Below are 17,733 nucleotides of genomic sequence, written 5' to 3'. Positions count from 1 at the left end.
CTAATCTTAGTTGAAATTGTTTAACTTAAGAAAGCTTAGGTTATTACTTAAATTTTACGTATATTAATATGATAAAGTACGGAAAGGTTATTTAATAACAAAATCTTTTAATGACTATAAGATTTATTTTATTCTAAATTACAATTCTTGAATAAGTTAGAATTTTGTGTATGTACATTATTAGTACTTATAGTATAGATTGGTATAGTAGTAGTAGATTAAAATATATCCTAACACGATTGTAAAAATAATGTAGAGGGGTACAGCGCCTATAAATAGCGCCGTTTTTGTCCGAAACATTCTCGCCCGGTTACACTGACATAAACTGGAAACAAATTATCGGACGCGGCTGAGGGACGCGGCCATGGAGTTAATAACTACCTACAACTGGATTGCTAGGTAAAATACTAGCTCTATGGACGCGACTGAAAGCCGCACAATCTTTGGGGACGTTGCTTGCGGACGCGTTCCAATGTCTATCTAATGTTCCAATGTCTATTTCGTAGGCAGCGGCTTGGATGTAGGCAGCGGCTTGGCTCTGCCCCTGGCATTGCTGAAGTCCATGGGCGACGGTATCCACTCACCATCAGGTGGGCCGTATGCCCGTCTGCCTACAAAGGCAATAAAAAAAAAATAAAAAAAAATATTCCACAAAAAACTGTACCTAAACAAAGAAACATGTCGAGTAGTGCAAGTGAGGATTTTCTTGAATTAGTGTCGGCTGCTTTATGTTGTCCAGACAGAAATGATGATATTTGATTACACAGTAATTCCCTGTTCCGTACACTCCACAATTCGTTCATCCATTTTTACGTAGATGCGCACGTGAAAACTCTCACGTAGTCCGCGTACGTTTTCGGCTGACAAAAACATCCGGCGCGCCAGATTTCTGTCGGAAATCCGAAGGCTCAAGGTCAGTCAAAGGTTATGTCCACGACTTACCTCCGATAGTTGGCACAGCTCAGTTTGTATTCATATTCTAGATCACGCTTATCAGCCGCGCCTGTCAGCCGCGTCCGATAATTTGTTTCCAGCTATAGCTTCTCAAAGCAAGCTTAGGTGGGAAAAAAAAGAAACAATCAATTGTTCGCGCTTCTGAGGGACGGTACGACGGTTTCTGTATCTAAGAAGAAAATATTAAAATACGAGTTATAGCTATAATTCAGTGATGCCTCTGTTCAATTGTTTGTTTGGGGACATGTGATTCAGTGAGGCCTCTGTTCAATTGTTTGTTTGGGGACATACGATTCAGTGAGGCCTCTGTTCAGTTGTTTCTTTGAGGACATGTGATTCAGTGATGATTCTGTTCAATAGTTTGTTTGGGGACATCTAATTCAGTGATGCCTCTGTTCAATGGTTTGTTTGGGGACATGTGACTCAGTGATGCTTCTGTTCAATAGTTTGTTTGGGGACATACGATTCAGTGATGCCTCTGTTCAATGGTTTGCTTTGGAGACATGTGATTCAGTGATGCTTCTGTTCAATAGTTTTTTGGGGACATCTGATTCAGTGATGCCTCTATCCAATTGTTTGCTTGGGGACATGTGATTCAGTGAGGCCTCTGTTCAATAGTTTGTTTGGGGACATGTGATTCAGTGAGGCCTCTGTTCAATTGTTTGCTTGGGGACATGTGATTCAGTGAGGCCTCTGTTCAATTGTTTGCTTGGGGACATCTGATTCAGTGATGCTTCTGTTCAATGGTTTGTTTGGGGACATCTGATTCAGTGATGCTTCTCTTCAATTGTTTGTTTGGGGACATGGCACTACCCCTTCGATCAATAATAGTACTAGATTAAGGATCAGGAACAAAAATAAGACGCTCCAGTGGCCACGTTTGCAGACACGAAAACATCTTCATTTCTTAGAAAAAAGTTTAATAATGTTAACGACTTCAGTTTATTATGAACCTTAATACTTAAACATAAAGTTTAATTACCATTGCAAAATATATGTATTTAGGTCCTTTCGTCAGAAAAAGAATATTATGGAATAAATTTAAAATGTCACTTAAACATAAAAAATCATCAGTACAAAAATATTTATTCTAAAATGATACTTAAAGCCTAATTTATAAGGTTAAAAATATTTGTTTAAAATTTCGTGCTTATTGTATTGTGGAACTAGATGTAGTTCTTGGTATTACATTTCAATGCTCAGAACACAGTAAGTATTGAAAGACATAGAGTTGCAGAATATACATATTTGTTTTAGGTTGGTTTTGTATGGTTGCAACTATTTTTGACCGATTCAAAAAAGTAGTAATATTTTACATTGCCGCTATTACAACAAATAGGTGATAAAAAATAAAATTGAATAAAGTAAAAAAAATATGAAAGGAAACACGAAACATGTTTTCCACGTATTCTTTATACAGAAGTAATTAAAACAATAATGTAGGTTTAATTACCTTTAAACAGATTCAGTTTGTTATAAAGCTGTCTTTTAGAAGTCATTTTTATATGAGCGGTTTCTTTTTTACAAATATAATGTAATCTTATATCAATGAATTTTTCTATAATCAGTTTAATTTAGGCTTATTTTATGGCTGTGTTCGTTTCCCCCAGAAAACAAATCCTTTTCAGCATATACGCTTAAAATATTTACACATACATATAAAGTTTTTTTTAATACTTTTTTGCATTGATTTGCCACTACCATTGAACAATTCTAGAATTTTTATAAGGGTTCTATATTTCTTCTCCTCTTTCTTTCGTGACAATATATATCCATTGTGCACAGCGACAAGGGGCTACTAGGAAATCTACAAACAAAAATAACATTAAAAAATAACAAAACTACTCTATGCATTCCCTGTTCAAGAATTGGTGATGTTTGTTACAATAGTTGGTGCCTTGTTGCAAACATTGGCCAAACAATTACAATATTCGTAAATTGTGTTTTATTTACAATATAATTGTGTTTATTATTTTATGAAAAACACTTAATAATATAAATTTACCAAAAAAAGATATTCCTTCCAAAACCTTGGTGTTACGGTGGTTTTTTACTCAGTTTTTGAACGCGCATTGCAGCGTTTTGACGTCTTAGGCCCATAATATCAATCGTAGTTTAAACTAAAATCGAAGGTTTAAACTGTCACTGAAGATCAACTCGTAATTTCAATCAAAGTTAAACTGCCCTTCAGAGTTTAAACTATCGCAAAGTTTAAACGACCATGAGGGAGCGTTTAAACCATGAGTTGGGTTTAAACTGCTCTTTTTAAAATGGCTGCTCGAAATTAACAGCTGTTGTTTCCTGTCAAAGTAAATGTAATATAAAGTTAGTGTCAGTAAATAGAGATAAGTATTAGGTAAAATTAAGTAAAAATTTAATTGTTAACAAAAGTAGGCATTTATAGTGTTATAAAATGGCTGAGTGGAATGAAGACACTGATTCTGATATTGAAGATTTAGAAATTCTCAATGACTTCAATTCGTATTTTAACAGACCTTATCTAGTCAGACCAAGAGAAAACAATTTCGTTAAGTGGGACGATACGGAGTTTATACGTCGTTTTCGTGTATCTAAGAATACAGCTTTTACGATTTTAGAAGAAATTGCTAATGACATATCACACCCCACAAATCGGTAAGGCGGACTTTATTTACAGGACTTTTTTTAAAGTACCCATTAAATATATAGTATTGAGTATATATTACCTAATGTTTATTTGTACTGTAATGTTATTAGGTACTTTTTTATTGCAGGAATCATGCATTGTCAGCGTGTAACCAGTTATTATTAACCTTGCGTTATTATGCTACTGGATGCATGCAAATTACTGTTGGCGATTTCAGTGGTGTTCACCAAACGACAGCAGGAAAAGCTATTAAAAAAGTTACCGAAGCGATTGCATCAAGACGATGCCGATATATAATGCTGCAAGATTCTGAAGAAGACAAAAGGAAACATCAGAATGGATTCTACAATATGGCTAGGTTTCCTCTAGTGTATGGAGCCCTTGATTGTACTCATATACGGATTCAATCACCAGGTGGACAAAATGCAGAGTGTTTTAGGAATAGGAAAGGCTATTTTTCCTTAAATACTCAGGCAGTTTGCAATTCAGACTTGAAATTTTCGAATATTGTGGCTAGATGGCCGGGGGCAAGCCATGACAGTACCATTTTTCAAAATAGCAGACTCTGTGCTATTTTTGAATCAGGTCAGATGGGCCAACTAGTTCTTCTCGGTGATGCTGGATATCCGAACAAAAAATATCTATTGACACCTCTACAAAATCCTGTCACAGAAGCTGAGAAACTATACAATGAGTCTCATATACGAACTCGGAATTGTATAGAGAGGGCATTTGGCATATGGAAGAGACGGTTTCCAGTTTTGTCATTGGGAATTAAGACCAAAGTTGAACTGGTACAAGATATCATTGTTGCAACAGCCATTTTACACAACTTGTGTATCAAGCATAATGATGTCATGCCTAACTTAGATGTTAACTTAGAAAATATCATTGATGTAACTGGCAGTGATAACAACCAAGATACCACCCTCAGCAGCAATTACAGCAACAATAGTTATAGAAGGCAAATGTTAATTGACAATTACTTTAGCAGTTTACAATAGCTGAATTCCTTTTAAAAAAAGGAAAATCAAAATATAAAGTAAATTTACTACTATATTTGAACTATTGTCCTTTATATGTTTAATAAAACCAATTTTTAATATGAAATGAAAACAACCTCATCTTTTTTTATTACATTTAATTACACAGTTACAACAATTTACAATTACATATATATTTAATTACAACGCATTTTATCAATTAATTAAAACTATCGAGTACTTTTTTTTTAATGTCAATTTCTAATTGTAGAAGTGTACATCTCAGTTCATGCTCCTTTACTTCTTGTTCTTGTTTTTTATTTAAATTGTCAATTTGTGCGTCCAGTAATTTAATTTTTTTATTGGCCAAGGCACTATAATTGTTCATTGTTTTATTGAACACTTCTGGATTCTTTTTGGTGAGGGGTGTAGATATTTTTCTCTTTAATAGAAAATTACTGCTCTTTGGGGTTTCTGATTCAATAATTTTTTCATCAATCTAAGGCAAAGAAAATACAAATCAGTTTAATAAAAACAAATTTTAAAGTCCTCCCAGCTTCAGGCTTTCAGATTAAGAAAATGAAACACTTGTATGGTTTGTGGTAGTAACAGGCAGGACAGTGGACCTCGTTCTGGCACACATTATGTCTTAACACTTTCTCACTAGCCTATAGACACAGGCCTACTGTGGTATATTCTGCAAAGCACTGTTCTTGTTAGGATTGGGAATAGGCAGATTTTTTTTTATATAAAATTAATACACACCAGTATATTTTGATTATTTTTTGCCGGAAGTGCTGTGTCTTGGCTGGTCTCGGCATATTTTTCCTTTGTTTCCTTTGTTATTACTATCTGTAAAAAGACAAAATTGCACCAATTTACCATTTTTGTAAAATTCACATCATATTTTTGCTTAGAATAGAAAACAGTTCTGAAGTTCTGCTGTTCTTTCATTATTGGTGACTTTTGGTAAAGTATAGGTTTAATCAGTGGTCATTTGATTATAAGACAAATAGAGATAGATATAATTAGAAGCTACTCATACATACCTCATCACAGTCATTGCGAGATGGTAATCCCATCACACTAGTCCCAGATAACTCCATTACCACTTCCTCTTCTTGACTGAAATTAATTTCAGCGGATGGTCCACCCCCTGTTCCATACAAACTTCTCCGAAACGTACTATATTTGGTCTTGGCCCTCTTTTTTATATTGTCATACTTTGCGCGAAGAGTCTTGTCACTTCTGAACACAAATGACGACAAACTGTTGAATTCTTTGGCCAGCTTTGACCAAGTTTGCTCCTTCAGCTGATTATTTGTCATATCACTTTTTTTATTTTCCAATATATGGCTATATTGTCTCACCAAGCTTGTGAGCAATTCTGTTTCCGATTTTGAAAAATTGGGAACGCGTGTTTTATTTTCGACGGACATAACGAATTATTGAATTTTATTTGGAAAAACGATGCAACTGTCAAATACAGATGTGTAATTTTAGCTTGGGATTGTTAAAAGATTGAAAAGAATGAACGGATCACAAAATGTTGCCACACGTCATAACATTGTCACAGTTCAGCTGATCTCTGTTTGTTTTTGTATTGATATTACGAAAGTAGTTTAATCTATGGATCAAATTTGAACGAAGTTTTGTTGATCCTTAGTTTAAACCCTGAATGATATTATGGGCCTTAGTGTTGGCTATGATTGGACCATACTAATTTGAAATAAGACCACAAATAAATTTGTGGTCTTATTTTTCGGGCCGTTTTTGAAGCGCTAATCGCGAATCTAGTAGTATTATTGATCGAAGCACTACCCATACAAAAAATGCTATTAATACGCTTTTATTAGCTTCAGACGTATGTATGTAGTATGTAACGAAATATTTGAACATGATTTTGACCCCCTTCAAAACGTCGGATTAACTCGAAATTTGGTATACTTATTTAGGACCGATGACAATTCAATATTAAAATGAAATTGAAAAAAATTAAATTCAACTAAAAAATGAAAAATAAATAATAGTTATGATTTTATTGTAAAAAAGCGTGGGGTGCTTTTCAGAATATTATCTAAATAACTTGTGCTCATATCTGTTCATAAAATATTTATAGCTACTAATACCATATATTTAATAACTTTAATTAGGATTTTGTTTTCTGTCTTCTGCAAGTCAAAGATAAATTGTTTGAATTTTACTATCTCTGAGGTTGCAAGAGATAATTCTGAATTTTTTTTCTGGGACGAATCGCAAGGTAGCCTTGGAGCAAATGAAACAGTTGGCTGTGTCTTCTTTAAATGAAATCTTCTTTAGCTGACGACGACTTAGATGTAGCTTTATAACTGCTCCGGCCAGCAGAAAAATCAGTTATTATCGTTATGTACATCTATGCAGTACTTCACTTGAAAGTAAAATCTATAACACACTAGTTTCTAATCTGACGACGAAGATGATTTTTTTTTGCTTATAATGGTGAACGAGCTCACAGCTACCTGGTGTTAAGTGGTTAGTGGAGCCTATAGACATCTACAACGTACCTAAATGCCGCCACCCACCTTGAGATATGAGTTCTAAGTTTTCAGTATAGTTACAACGGCTGCCCTACCCTTCAGATCGAAACGCATTACTGCTTCACGGCAGAAATAGGTAAGGCGGTGGTACCTACCCGTGCGGATTCACAAGAGGTCCTACCACCAGTAATTACGCAAATTATAATTTTGCGGGTTTGATTTTTATTACACGATGTTATTCCTTCACCGTGGAAGTCAATCGTAAACATTTGTTGAGTATGTATTTCATTAGAAAAATTGGTACCCGCAACAACATCGAACATCGGCGCATCGCTCAACACGAATGCACCGGATGTCTTATCCTTTAGGCCACGACGACTACAATACAACAATGATATTCAAAGATTGAGAAACAAATAAAAAGAATACTTAAATCTGGACCCATTTATGTGCCTTCCCAGTACGTATCCACCATCAGAAGTGCAAAAAAACATGGCACATAGTGAACGAAATGGCTTATAACGATTTCATTGACATCAAACAACTGCCCGCTTCTACACTGAACAAAAGTGTTGAAAGTGAACTTGTAAAGTTATCTTATATCTTCTATCTTCTATACCTAGTCAGGTCATAAATTCTGTCACATGTTTAATGTAAAATAATTGAAACAAGTTTATTCATTATGTAACCATTCATATACCAAAATGAACTTAACAAAACATAGATTCTTATGACACTAAAGCTTATTCAAAATGACCTCCGTGATTTTGAATACAGGGCTTCAATCTGCGTGGCCAGTCGTCTATCGCAGCACGAACGAGGTCCATGTCAATATCAGCGGCTGCCTTAATCAAGGATGTCTTGAGTGACTCCAAATTGGGATGAGGCTTTGAGCACGCTTTTTCCTCCAAGTGTTGCCATATCTTGTAATCTAACGGATTCAAATCTGGACTGGAGGAGGGCCAGTCTTCGTGTCGGATGAAGTCGATTTCACGCGCCGCCAGCCAGTCTTGTGTGCTCTTCGCTCTATGAGCTGGCGCCGAATCTTGTTGGAATACCCAGTGCCTGTTATTGAACATGGTATGAGAAACAGGTTCCACAAGGTTCGTCAGGACTGTATTTTGATACACAACTGCATTCGTTTTTACACCATTCTCACAAAAATGTACCTCTGTTAAGCCCCAATAAGAAACTCCCAACCATACCATGAGCGAGGATGGAAAATGACCTCGTTGGACACGCGGAATACGGTTGCTCGCTTCTTCACTACTGTGTGCGTACACCTTATCATTTTGTTTGTTGTAGCTCGCTTCTACGGTAAAAATTTTATCATCCGAAAAAAGAATTTCCCGATATTTTTTTCCCGCGTACCACTTCAACAAAGCGCGGCATCTCTTCAGTCTCAGGTCCATTAGACGAGCATTCAAACGATGTCCTGTTTTTCTGCCCCAAAAAGTTTTAAATAACTATCAAACTATAACCGACACTATGCAAAACTTTTTTTAAATGCTTCTTTTTTTTTTTTTTTTTTATGATTGAAAGTTTACTGGTGGCCCGAAGGCCTTTCCAGTTTCACCAGGACAGGTGGGCGAGCAAAGGCTCAGCCAAGAGGGGTGGGATTTGCTAACAACTGCCCGAGCGCCTCCGAAGGAGACCTAACAACTCAAGAGCAATTGTTTCGCGAATGAATCTACTACCGGATCGGAATCGCGACCCGCTGAGAAGATCCGGCGAGAAACTCAGCGGGCTGATGCATGGGTTAGGTTGCACGTCGACCTCTTTGTCGAGTTCGACGAGTACGGTTACCGGGGTCCCTAAGCCTGCCCCTAGTATTAGAGCTGAAGGCATCTAATGCAAAGGTTATTGGATCTGATGGATCCGTAAGGACGTGTCTAGGGCGTCGACGGTGACTGGCTCCTGCATGATCAGGATTCGGGGAGTAGTCAGCGGCGGCAACGATAAGGCGATTGTCATGACGCATAGCCTTATCGAAGTATCGTTCCGACGCTGACTTCATGTATTTCCGAATTGATTCGAGGCCCAGGTCGTCGTGTAGGTCAACGTTCCTCACGAACCACGGAGCCCCGACAGCTAACCTGCAAAAGCGGGATTGTAGGGATTGGAGGGTGTCTATGTGTGTGCGGGCCGCGTGAGCGAACACCACACTCGCGTAAGTCATGACGGGCCTTATGCAAGTTTTGTAAAGTGTCACCTTGTTCCGAAGGGACATTTTACTCCGCTTACAGATCATGGGGTAGAGTCTACCGAGAATAAACGCGGCACGGTCACGGACTGATTTTATATGCGGGCGGAATGTCATCGATGCATCCAGGGTAACGCCCAGGTACTTGACCTTCCTGGCCCAGGGTATGGGTTGTCTAAAGAGAGTAATCGGGGGTGTGAGATTCCTCCTCCTAATCCGGGAGGAAATCCGTGTGGAGCTTCCCCTCTGAAATAGCACCGCAGTACTTTTCGCTGGGTTGATGTCTATGCGCCATTTTCGGAACCACTGTCCTAGGGCTAGGGCTGCGCTCTGAAGCTTCTTCGCGATTAGGGACTTATTTCTACTAGAATAGTAAACAGTCGTGTCGTCGGCGAATAAAGCTAAATGGGTCGGCGGCGACCGGGGAATATCGTTGACGAATAAGCTAAATAGGAGGGGTGAGAGGACAGAGCCTTGCGGGACTCCAGCTGTGAGAGGTCGTGGGGAGGAGCGGGTTCCCTCGACTCGATATCGAAAAGAGCGGTTCGACAAGAAGTCCCGTATGATGAGCACGAGACTATCCGGCACGCCCATGTTGAATAGTTTGAAAATCAAACCATTGTGCCAGACTTTGTCGAACGCTTTTGCGACGTCGAAGAAGAGAGCTCCCGTGTATAACGGTTTTGGTCGATTAAGCCCCACAAGAATGTGCTCCGTGAGGCGGTGCACCTGTGAACGCATGAGTGATTTGTACGGAATCCGAATTGTTCATCGATAAGAATGCCCTTGGATGAGACGAAGTCTCTGAGGCGTTTGTAGAGCAGACGCTCATACAGTTTGCCTAGAGACATGAGGAGGCTAATCGGGCGGTAGCTCGTCGGATGATTTTTTGGTTTACCGGGTTTATGTATGCCGATAACGTCCGCTTCTTTCCACACCGCGGGAAAGATACAGTTCGCCATAGCGGCATTGAAAATAGATGCCAACATCACGATGAGTTGGACGGGTAGAAGTTTAATAACGCGGTTGGATATACCGTCGGAACCGGGAGCCTTGCGAGGACGTAGGTCTTTGATCAAGTCTTTAACTTCCATCGGGGTGACGGGTGGTAACGCATCAGAGGGTGGCAAGGAGGCTCTGCGTTCTACCTCACTGTCTACTAATTCTACATGAACAGGGTCCACGGATTGAGTGCTGGGCGTGCACTGGGTTTGCAATGTATCGGCCAGCAGCTCTGCTTTTTCGTCATCATCGAACGCCGCGAGTCGGCCTGAGGGGCCTACGAGGGGGGGCATAGTTACTACCGTATCCGATTTGAGAGTACGAGCTAAGCGGTAGTAAGACCTTTGGGAGGGCGCGAGTCCTTCTAAGAAATCAGACCATCTGGCATCTCGGACTTCGGCGATGCGAGACTTTACGTCGCGTTGTAGGGCACGCATTCGAATACGATTTTCCGCGGTAGGATACCTGTCGTAGGCGCGTATCGAGGCGTTCTTAGCTCTAAGGAGTTCCCTAATATCGTCGGACAATTTGAAGCGGTGAAGGAAGTCCTCCGCTACAACTTGTTTCGATGACCTATCTAATGTCGAGGTGATGTGTGACGTTAAGATGTCTATGGCTTCAGCGGTATCCTGAGGAGACGGGATAGAGTCCGGGTTAAACGGGAGCGATGGTGGATCAGATTCAGCCAGGCTGATGCCCAGCGTGTGCCAATCCACCACAGTCCTCGTGACGGGAACGGAATCGGGAGCGCGACCGAGCTTCATAACGACGGGACGGTGGTCTGAATCTAACTCTGAAACTACTTCGATCGAGTGTAAGCGCAGAGTTACGTTTTTTAATAACGCTATGTCGAGTATATCCGGGCGATGCGCGATATTTAGCGGGTAGTGAGTCGGGGTTAGCGGAGCGACGATATCGAAGGCGAGATCATCGACTAACGCGTCAAGCCGCCTGCCATTCGGGGTTGTGGTGTGTGAGTTCCACCTGATGTGTTTACAATTTAGGTCGCCCGCCAGAATGACAGAGCTCCCCATACCGAGCAGCGCCTCGATATCACTGCTTAGAACGATCTTATCCGGTGGAAGATAAACGGACGCGATAACGATCGGCGCGTGTCCCGTCAGTGAGATTCGGCACACTGATGCTTCGATATTAGCGAGCGCGGGAGGATCGAGCGGGACGCAATGCAGGGCTCTTCTATAGTAAATGACGGTACCACCACCACGGGCAGAGAGCCTGTCGTTCCTGACCATGTTATAGTTCGCGATTTTAGGGTCACGGCGCGCGGGCTTAAGTAGGGTCTCCTGCACTAAAAAGATATCAATTTGGTGGTCACGCAAAAAGTCAGAAACCTGATCACGTTGATTTGCGAGACCGTAAGCGTTAAAAAATCCTATCGTTACGGATAGGGGCTTTATTCTACTTATATACGCCATTGATTACCGGCGGAGTGAGGGGAGGACGTACGTATTTAATGACGCGTATACGTCGGCGTATTCCTGCACAACGGCGATAAAGTGTTGTGCAGTGGAGGCAGCGCGAATGGCGTCGCCCAAAGCGTTAACGCGCTCAAAGTTGATCGACTGAAAGAAGTCGATCGCTAAAGCGAGATTGTCGGACGCGGTCGGAGGGCAAGTCGCGGGAGAGGGACGAGTCGCGGGGGCGGGACGAATCGCGGAGGAGGGAGTTGTAGCCGTGTTCGTGTACGGCAGCGGTTTTGCCCAGGCCGAGACACTGGGCACCGCCGCCGGAACGAACGCTGGCTTAGCCTGCGACGCAGAGGGTGCCGAGGCTTTGATGTCTGGGCCGGAAGCTCGGAGGCGGTTTTGGCGGGCGACGCGGCGATTTATTTTAGGGGCTCGGGGGCAACCACGGTAATTCGCGGGGTGACCCTGTGTTCGACACAGGACGCAGCTAGGCGGTTCCGTCGCGGTTTTTTGGTCGCGAGCGCAGAGGGCCGTGGCGTGATCGCCCAAACACTTAACACATCGGGGGCGCGCGTGACAGTTACGGGAAGAGTGCCCGTACAATTGACAGTTATGGCACTGGCTAGGAGTGCCATTAAATGCTTCTCTATTGATAAATAATCTATAATTTTATTGTAGGCCACTGGATTCTGAAACAGCGTTAGTTAAACTGTTATTTTAAGGCGAACATGAATCTTTATTACATTTTTTAGTTCCATATAACCCATACAATACTTAAAAAAACATAAAACGGTCATAGTGTAAAATTGACATTTTTGTATACTGCCATATAAATTCTAAGGGTGCGATGCGATTCAGTGATGCCTCTGTTCAATTGTTTGTTTGGGGACATGCGATTCAGTGATGCTTCTGTCCAATAGCTTGTTTGGGGACATACGATTCATTGAAGCTTCTGTCCAATAGCTTGTTTGGGGACATGTGATTCAGTGATGCTTCTGTTCAATAGCTTGTTTGGGGACAAACAATTCAGTGATGCTTCTGTCCAATTGTTTGTTTGGGGACATACGATTCAGTGAAGCTTCTGTCCAGTAGCTTGTTTGGGGATATGCGATTCAGTGATGCTTCTGTCCAATAGCTTGTTTGTGGACATGCAATTCAGTGATACTTCTGTCCAATAGCTTGTTTGGGGACATGCAATTCAGTGATGCTTCTGTTCAATAGTTTGTTTGGGGACATGTAATTCTGTCCAATAGCTTGTTTGGGGACATGTAATTCGGTCCAATAGCTTGTTTGGGGACATGTAATTCGGTCCAATAGCTTGTTTGGGGACATGCAATGAGAATGGCCACTCCTACGGAAATTCGGTAGAATTTGTATTTACTTTTTGCGTAATTGTATACCAATGATATATGTGTTTAAATTATCGCAATCGGACCATTAGTTTTTGAGATATTGGTATTTAACCATCAGCTAGCCGCGACTGCAAAATAATTGCGCTGCGAAATAATGTGACGTCACGATATCGCATCTGTCGCTCAGTCAGTGGCTCGACGCGTGTTAGGTACACGCGGATCGTCCGAACATACTTAATGGTATTGCAGTTCTTGTACTGGGACCACGTTAGAGCTTGATGGGTAGCATTGCTGGATTTCTCAATTTGAATTTCGAAACAATCTATTATTGCAATCACTTTGGGATAGCGCTGTCTGAAAGCAATGGGCAAGTTTTGTCTGACATCATTTGGTGATGGAAAAATAATTGGTTGTTTCATACATGCTGCAATTTTTGGTAAGGCTTTATTGAAATAGTTCGAAACTGTACTAGGAAAGAGGCCATAATTAACTGCAAGCGTTGAGTTTGGTTCATGCCAACGTATTTTACTTAAGGTTCCTACTAGAACTTCATCCAGAGATCGTCTTGTGAAATATTGTAAGTGCACCACTTCTATAAAGCGGCACGACACGAGAACCCGCAAAAAATTATAATTTGCGTAATTACTGGTGGTAGGACCTGTTGCGAGTCCGCGCGGGTGGGTACCACCACCCTGCCTATTTCTGCCGTGAAGCAGTAATGCGTTTCGGTTTGAAGGGTGGGGCAGCCGTTGTAACTATACTTGAGACCTTAGAACTTGTATCTCAAGGTGGGTGGCGCATTTACGTTGTGGATGTCTATGGGCTCCAGTAACCACTTAACACCAGGTGGGCTGTGAGCTCGTCCACCCATCTAAGCAATAAAAAAAAAATTAATAATAATAAAAAAAACCCCTCATCGTGGCCGCCAGTAACTACATTCCCGATCCTGCGGAAATAATGGAAAGCAGTCGACGTCGCCCCAAACACGTCATTTCGGATCTTCCAGATCCACTAACGGTGATTTTAGGTACTTCAAGCACCGGTCATCGTTCGGGCTCGACGAGTAAATTAGCCAATAGACACAGCCCACTAAGTTCCTCGCCGGATCTTCTCAGTGGGTCGCGTTTCCGATCCGGTGGTAGATTCTGCGAAGCACTGCTCTTGCTAGGGTTCGTGTTAGCAACGTCACCAGGTTTGAGCCCTGTGAGCTCACCTACTAGTTAAGGCGACGCTGATATAGCCTCTCAAGGATATCAGCTTAGGTAGGAAAAAAAAGTAAGTGTATTACACAAAAATAGGAATGAGCAGGAATTCCTATGAATAATTTAGTTTCTCTACAGACAGCATTAAAGCACCCTTTTGCATGTGCTCCTTAAAGATGTTTTTATTACGCTTTTATTAGCTTCAGACGTATGTTAGTATGTATGTAACGGAATCTTTGAACATGATTTTGACCCCCTTCAAAACATCGGATTACCTCGAAGTTTGGCATACCTATTAAGGACCGATGGCACTCCAATATTAATAAAAAAATAAAAAATCAGTTTAAAAAAACTAAAAAAATATGCTTTTATAGAAAATCTAACTAAAAATAGAAAATAAATTTTAATAAATTTGAATTAAAAATAGTGTAAGAGAAAATGATTTGTAAAAAAAGCGTGGGGTGCATGGTATCAGTAGTTATAAATACACCCCCGATCACCCTCTTCGGCCAACCTTTACCCTGGGCCAGGAAGGTCAAGTACCTGGGAGTCACCCTGGATGCATCCATGACATTCCGCCCGCATATAAAAACAGTCTGTGACCGTGCCGCATTTATTCTCGGCAGACTCTATCTCATGATCTGTAAGCGTAGTAAAATGTCCCTTCGGAACAAGGTGACACTTTACAAAACTTGCATAAGGCCCGTCATGACTTACGCGAGTGCGGTGTTCGCTCACGCGGCCCGCACACACATAGACACCCTCCAGTCCCTACAATCCCGCTTTTGCAGGTTAGCCGTCGGAGCTCCGTGGTTCGTGAGGAACGTCGACTTACACGACGACCTGAGCCTCGAATCGATCCGCAAACACATGAAGTCAGTGTCGGAACGTTACTTCGATAAGGCTATGCGTCATGATAATCGCCTTATCGTTGCCGCCGCTGATTGCTCCCCGAATCCTGATCACGCAAGAGCAAGTCACCGTCGTCGCCCTAGACACGTGCTTACGGATCCATCAGATCCAATAACTCTTGCATTAGATACCTTCAGCTCTAGCACTAGGAGCAGGCTGAGGAGCCCCGGTAACCGTACTCGTCGAACTCGACAAAGAGGTCGACGTGCAACCTAACCCATGCATCAACCCGCTGAGTTTCTCGCCGGATCTTCTCAGTGGGTCGCGATCCCGATCCGGTAGTAGATTCATTCGCGAAGCAATTGCCCTTGAGTTGTTAGGTCTCCTTCACATACCCCGCGCGCCCCTTTTGCGCGGGGACCTCGTAGGAGGTTCGGCCCTCTACCAGGAAAAAAAAAAAAAAAAAAAAGGTCTCCTTCGGAGGCGCTCGGGCAGTTGTTAGTAAATCCCACCCCTCCTGGCTGAGCATTTGCTCGCCCACCTGTCTTGGTGAAGCTGGAAAGGCCTCCGGGCCACCAGTAATCTTTGCATCATAAAAAAAAAAGTTATAAATATTTTATGAACAGTTAAGAGTAAAAGGGTTATTTTGATATATCCTGAAAAGCACTCCACGCTTTTTTACAATAAAATCATTTTTTCTTACATTATTTTTAATTCAAATTTATTAAAATTCGTTCCATCGCTTTTTTAAATTCAACGTTATTTGACTCAATATCATCGGTACGAACGCTAAAAGTATAGGAACTTATATTTGAGGGCTTGTCTGAGTCTGAGAAGCTTGAATCTAATTCAGTATTGCTAAAGCTTGGATTTCGTTTTGCTGTGATGTGCTTCCATTGGGAAAGTGTACTTACTACTCGTAGGCTTAGTTTTCGATTATGATGTTTTTTATTTGGAGGAAAATTATTTATTTGAAGTATTTTTCATCGTGTTTGTGCATTTTGGCACTAAACAATATTTATTCGAAATTGTTATAATATTATACGCAACATTACCATTATACCAAACGTAAACAAGGCCGCGCGGTGGCGCATCTACGGTCGACTAAGGGCCTGGCCACAGCTGCCGGCAGTGCGTTTTGCGGTGCGTTGCGAGACGCAGCGAGCGGTGTGATTTGCGGGGGTATTGCCTTAGCTAAACTATTTTTTTTTTTTTTTTTTTAATTTTATGACCTGGTGACAGAGACCTTTAGGTCATATCTTATTTGGAAAATGTTCATTACTTTGGGGTTTAGCTAAACTATTAGCGACGGCGGCCATAGATTATACACTTAAACGGCGGCGGCGTCAGAGGTGCACGTATTTAGGGAGCCCTATCAAATGTCCCTATCAAAAGTGGTACGATTTTACCTTGAATTAAGTGCGTTCGCTGGCTGAAGATATTATTCAATCAAGAATAGGAGCGCACCCAGTTAGAAAAGGAGAGAACTTGGCGAATTCCACACTATTTATTAGGAATATAAGAACTATCCCGATAAGTAGATTATTAATAGAAAATAGGTTCAACATTCACAGAAATTACCAGGTTCAAATCTCAATTTACCATACGTGTTAATTGGTTAATTGGCTTAAAAAATATTTGATGCGCCCTTATCCACCGGGTGGTTTAAATGCGGAATAAATCATTTTCGACAAAAGATTATCCCGGGCAAGAGTCACAATTCAGTACGCGTTTGGTATTCTAACTAATACATTTCGTATTTTTACGAAAAGCTTAAAGGCAAACAAAAAGCACGCGACGTTGATTATAAAGGCGTGCCTGTTACACAATATTATAAGAGAAAGAGATTGAGACAGAGATGCAGATTTTCAGCAGTTTATTTCCCAGTTTGTAGACTCCAATATTCACAATATCGTACGCAGATCAAGACGGAATAATCAAGCAACGGTTCAAGCATCTAGAATACGAAATCAATTCAAAGGACAATGCCCATTTTCTATGGGCGTTTGGGCCGCTAAAAAAAGTTGTCGCGCAATGATGGTTTTAACTTAATTTGATAGACAAAGAAATATCGTTTCATATTCAGAAAACGATTTTTATATTCTCACTCAGGTTTAAGAGAAATCTGTTTTTTTCTGCAGCTAAAATTAAGTTGTTAATTGTTTTCTTCGAAATCAATAATCGCTCTCATCATTATTTACAGTATTAAATAAGTTAATTGTGGTTAACGTTGCTAGAAATAAGCCCTTACGTACATTTTATTATTATTTTATCATAATAATAATAATAATAAAATTAAGATAAAATGAAAATCCGGAAGCCGGCAACGATATTGTTGTTGTTGTTTTTAAATTCGCCAATAATTAGGCAAAGAGCGTAGCTTATACAGCCTATATTTTTTTAATGTCAATAAAAACCCGGTGTATCTCTTTTTATTGCATTTTGGGAGTTTTGACGTCAACTCGATGAATAGCACATTGAGTGAGCGTGAATTTCCGCAGACCTTCTATCTTGAAAAAAAACAGTCACTGCTATGTTAGCCACAGTCTTATTCCAATGCCTCAATAATCGTGAACAACGATTATTGACGTTTAATACATAAAACAACACCCAATT

The 17,733-nt window shown here is 40.8% G+C and overlaps 2 protein-coding genes across 2 annotated transcripts; one reads left to right on the top strand and one right to left on the bottom strand.

Moving 5' to 3' along the window:
• Window positions 1-3,367: 3,367 nt before the first annotated feature.
• LOC134201326 (putative nuclease HARBI1) lies at window positions 3,368-4,699 on the top strand. Its single transcript, XM_062675862.1, has 2 exons — window positions 3,368-3,588; window positions 3,708-4,699. Exons 1-2 carry the CDS (start codon window positions 3,368-3,370, stop codon window positions 4,582-4,584), a joined length of 1,098 nt encoding a protein of 365 aa, XP_062531846.1. The 3' UTR covers window positions 4,585-4,699.
• Window positions 4,066-6,283, bottom strand: LOC119629755 (myb/SANT-like DNA-binding domain-containing protein 3). Its single transcript, XM_038016754.2, has 3 exons — window positions 5,613-6,283; window positions 5,329-5,415; window positions 4,066-5,062 (listed from the first exon to the last, which is right to left on the bottom strand). Exons 1-3 carry the CDS (start codon window positions 6,000-6,002, stop codon window positions 4,784-4,786), a joined length of 756 nt encoding a protein of 251 aa, XP_037872682.1. The 5' UTR covers window positions 6,003-6,283; the 3' UTR covers window positions 4,066-4,783.
• Between the last annotated feature and the right edge of the window lie 11,450 nt (window positions 6,284-17,733).

Source organism: Bombyx mori, chromosome 24 (genome assembly GCF_030269925.1).
Source record: "Bombyx mori chromosome 24, ASM3026992v2".
Classification (NCBI taxonomy): domain Eukaryota; kingdom Metazoa; phylum Arthropoda; class Insecta; order Lepidoptera; family Bombycidae; genus Bombyx; species Bombyx mori.
The sequence above is the reverse complement of the archived record's forward strand: the minus strand, read 5'-3'. Positions and strand labels throughout refer to the sequence as shown.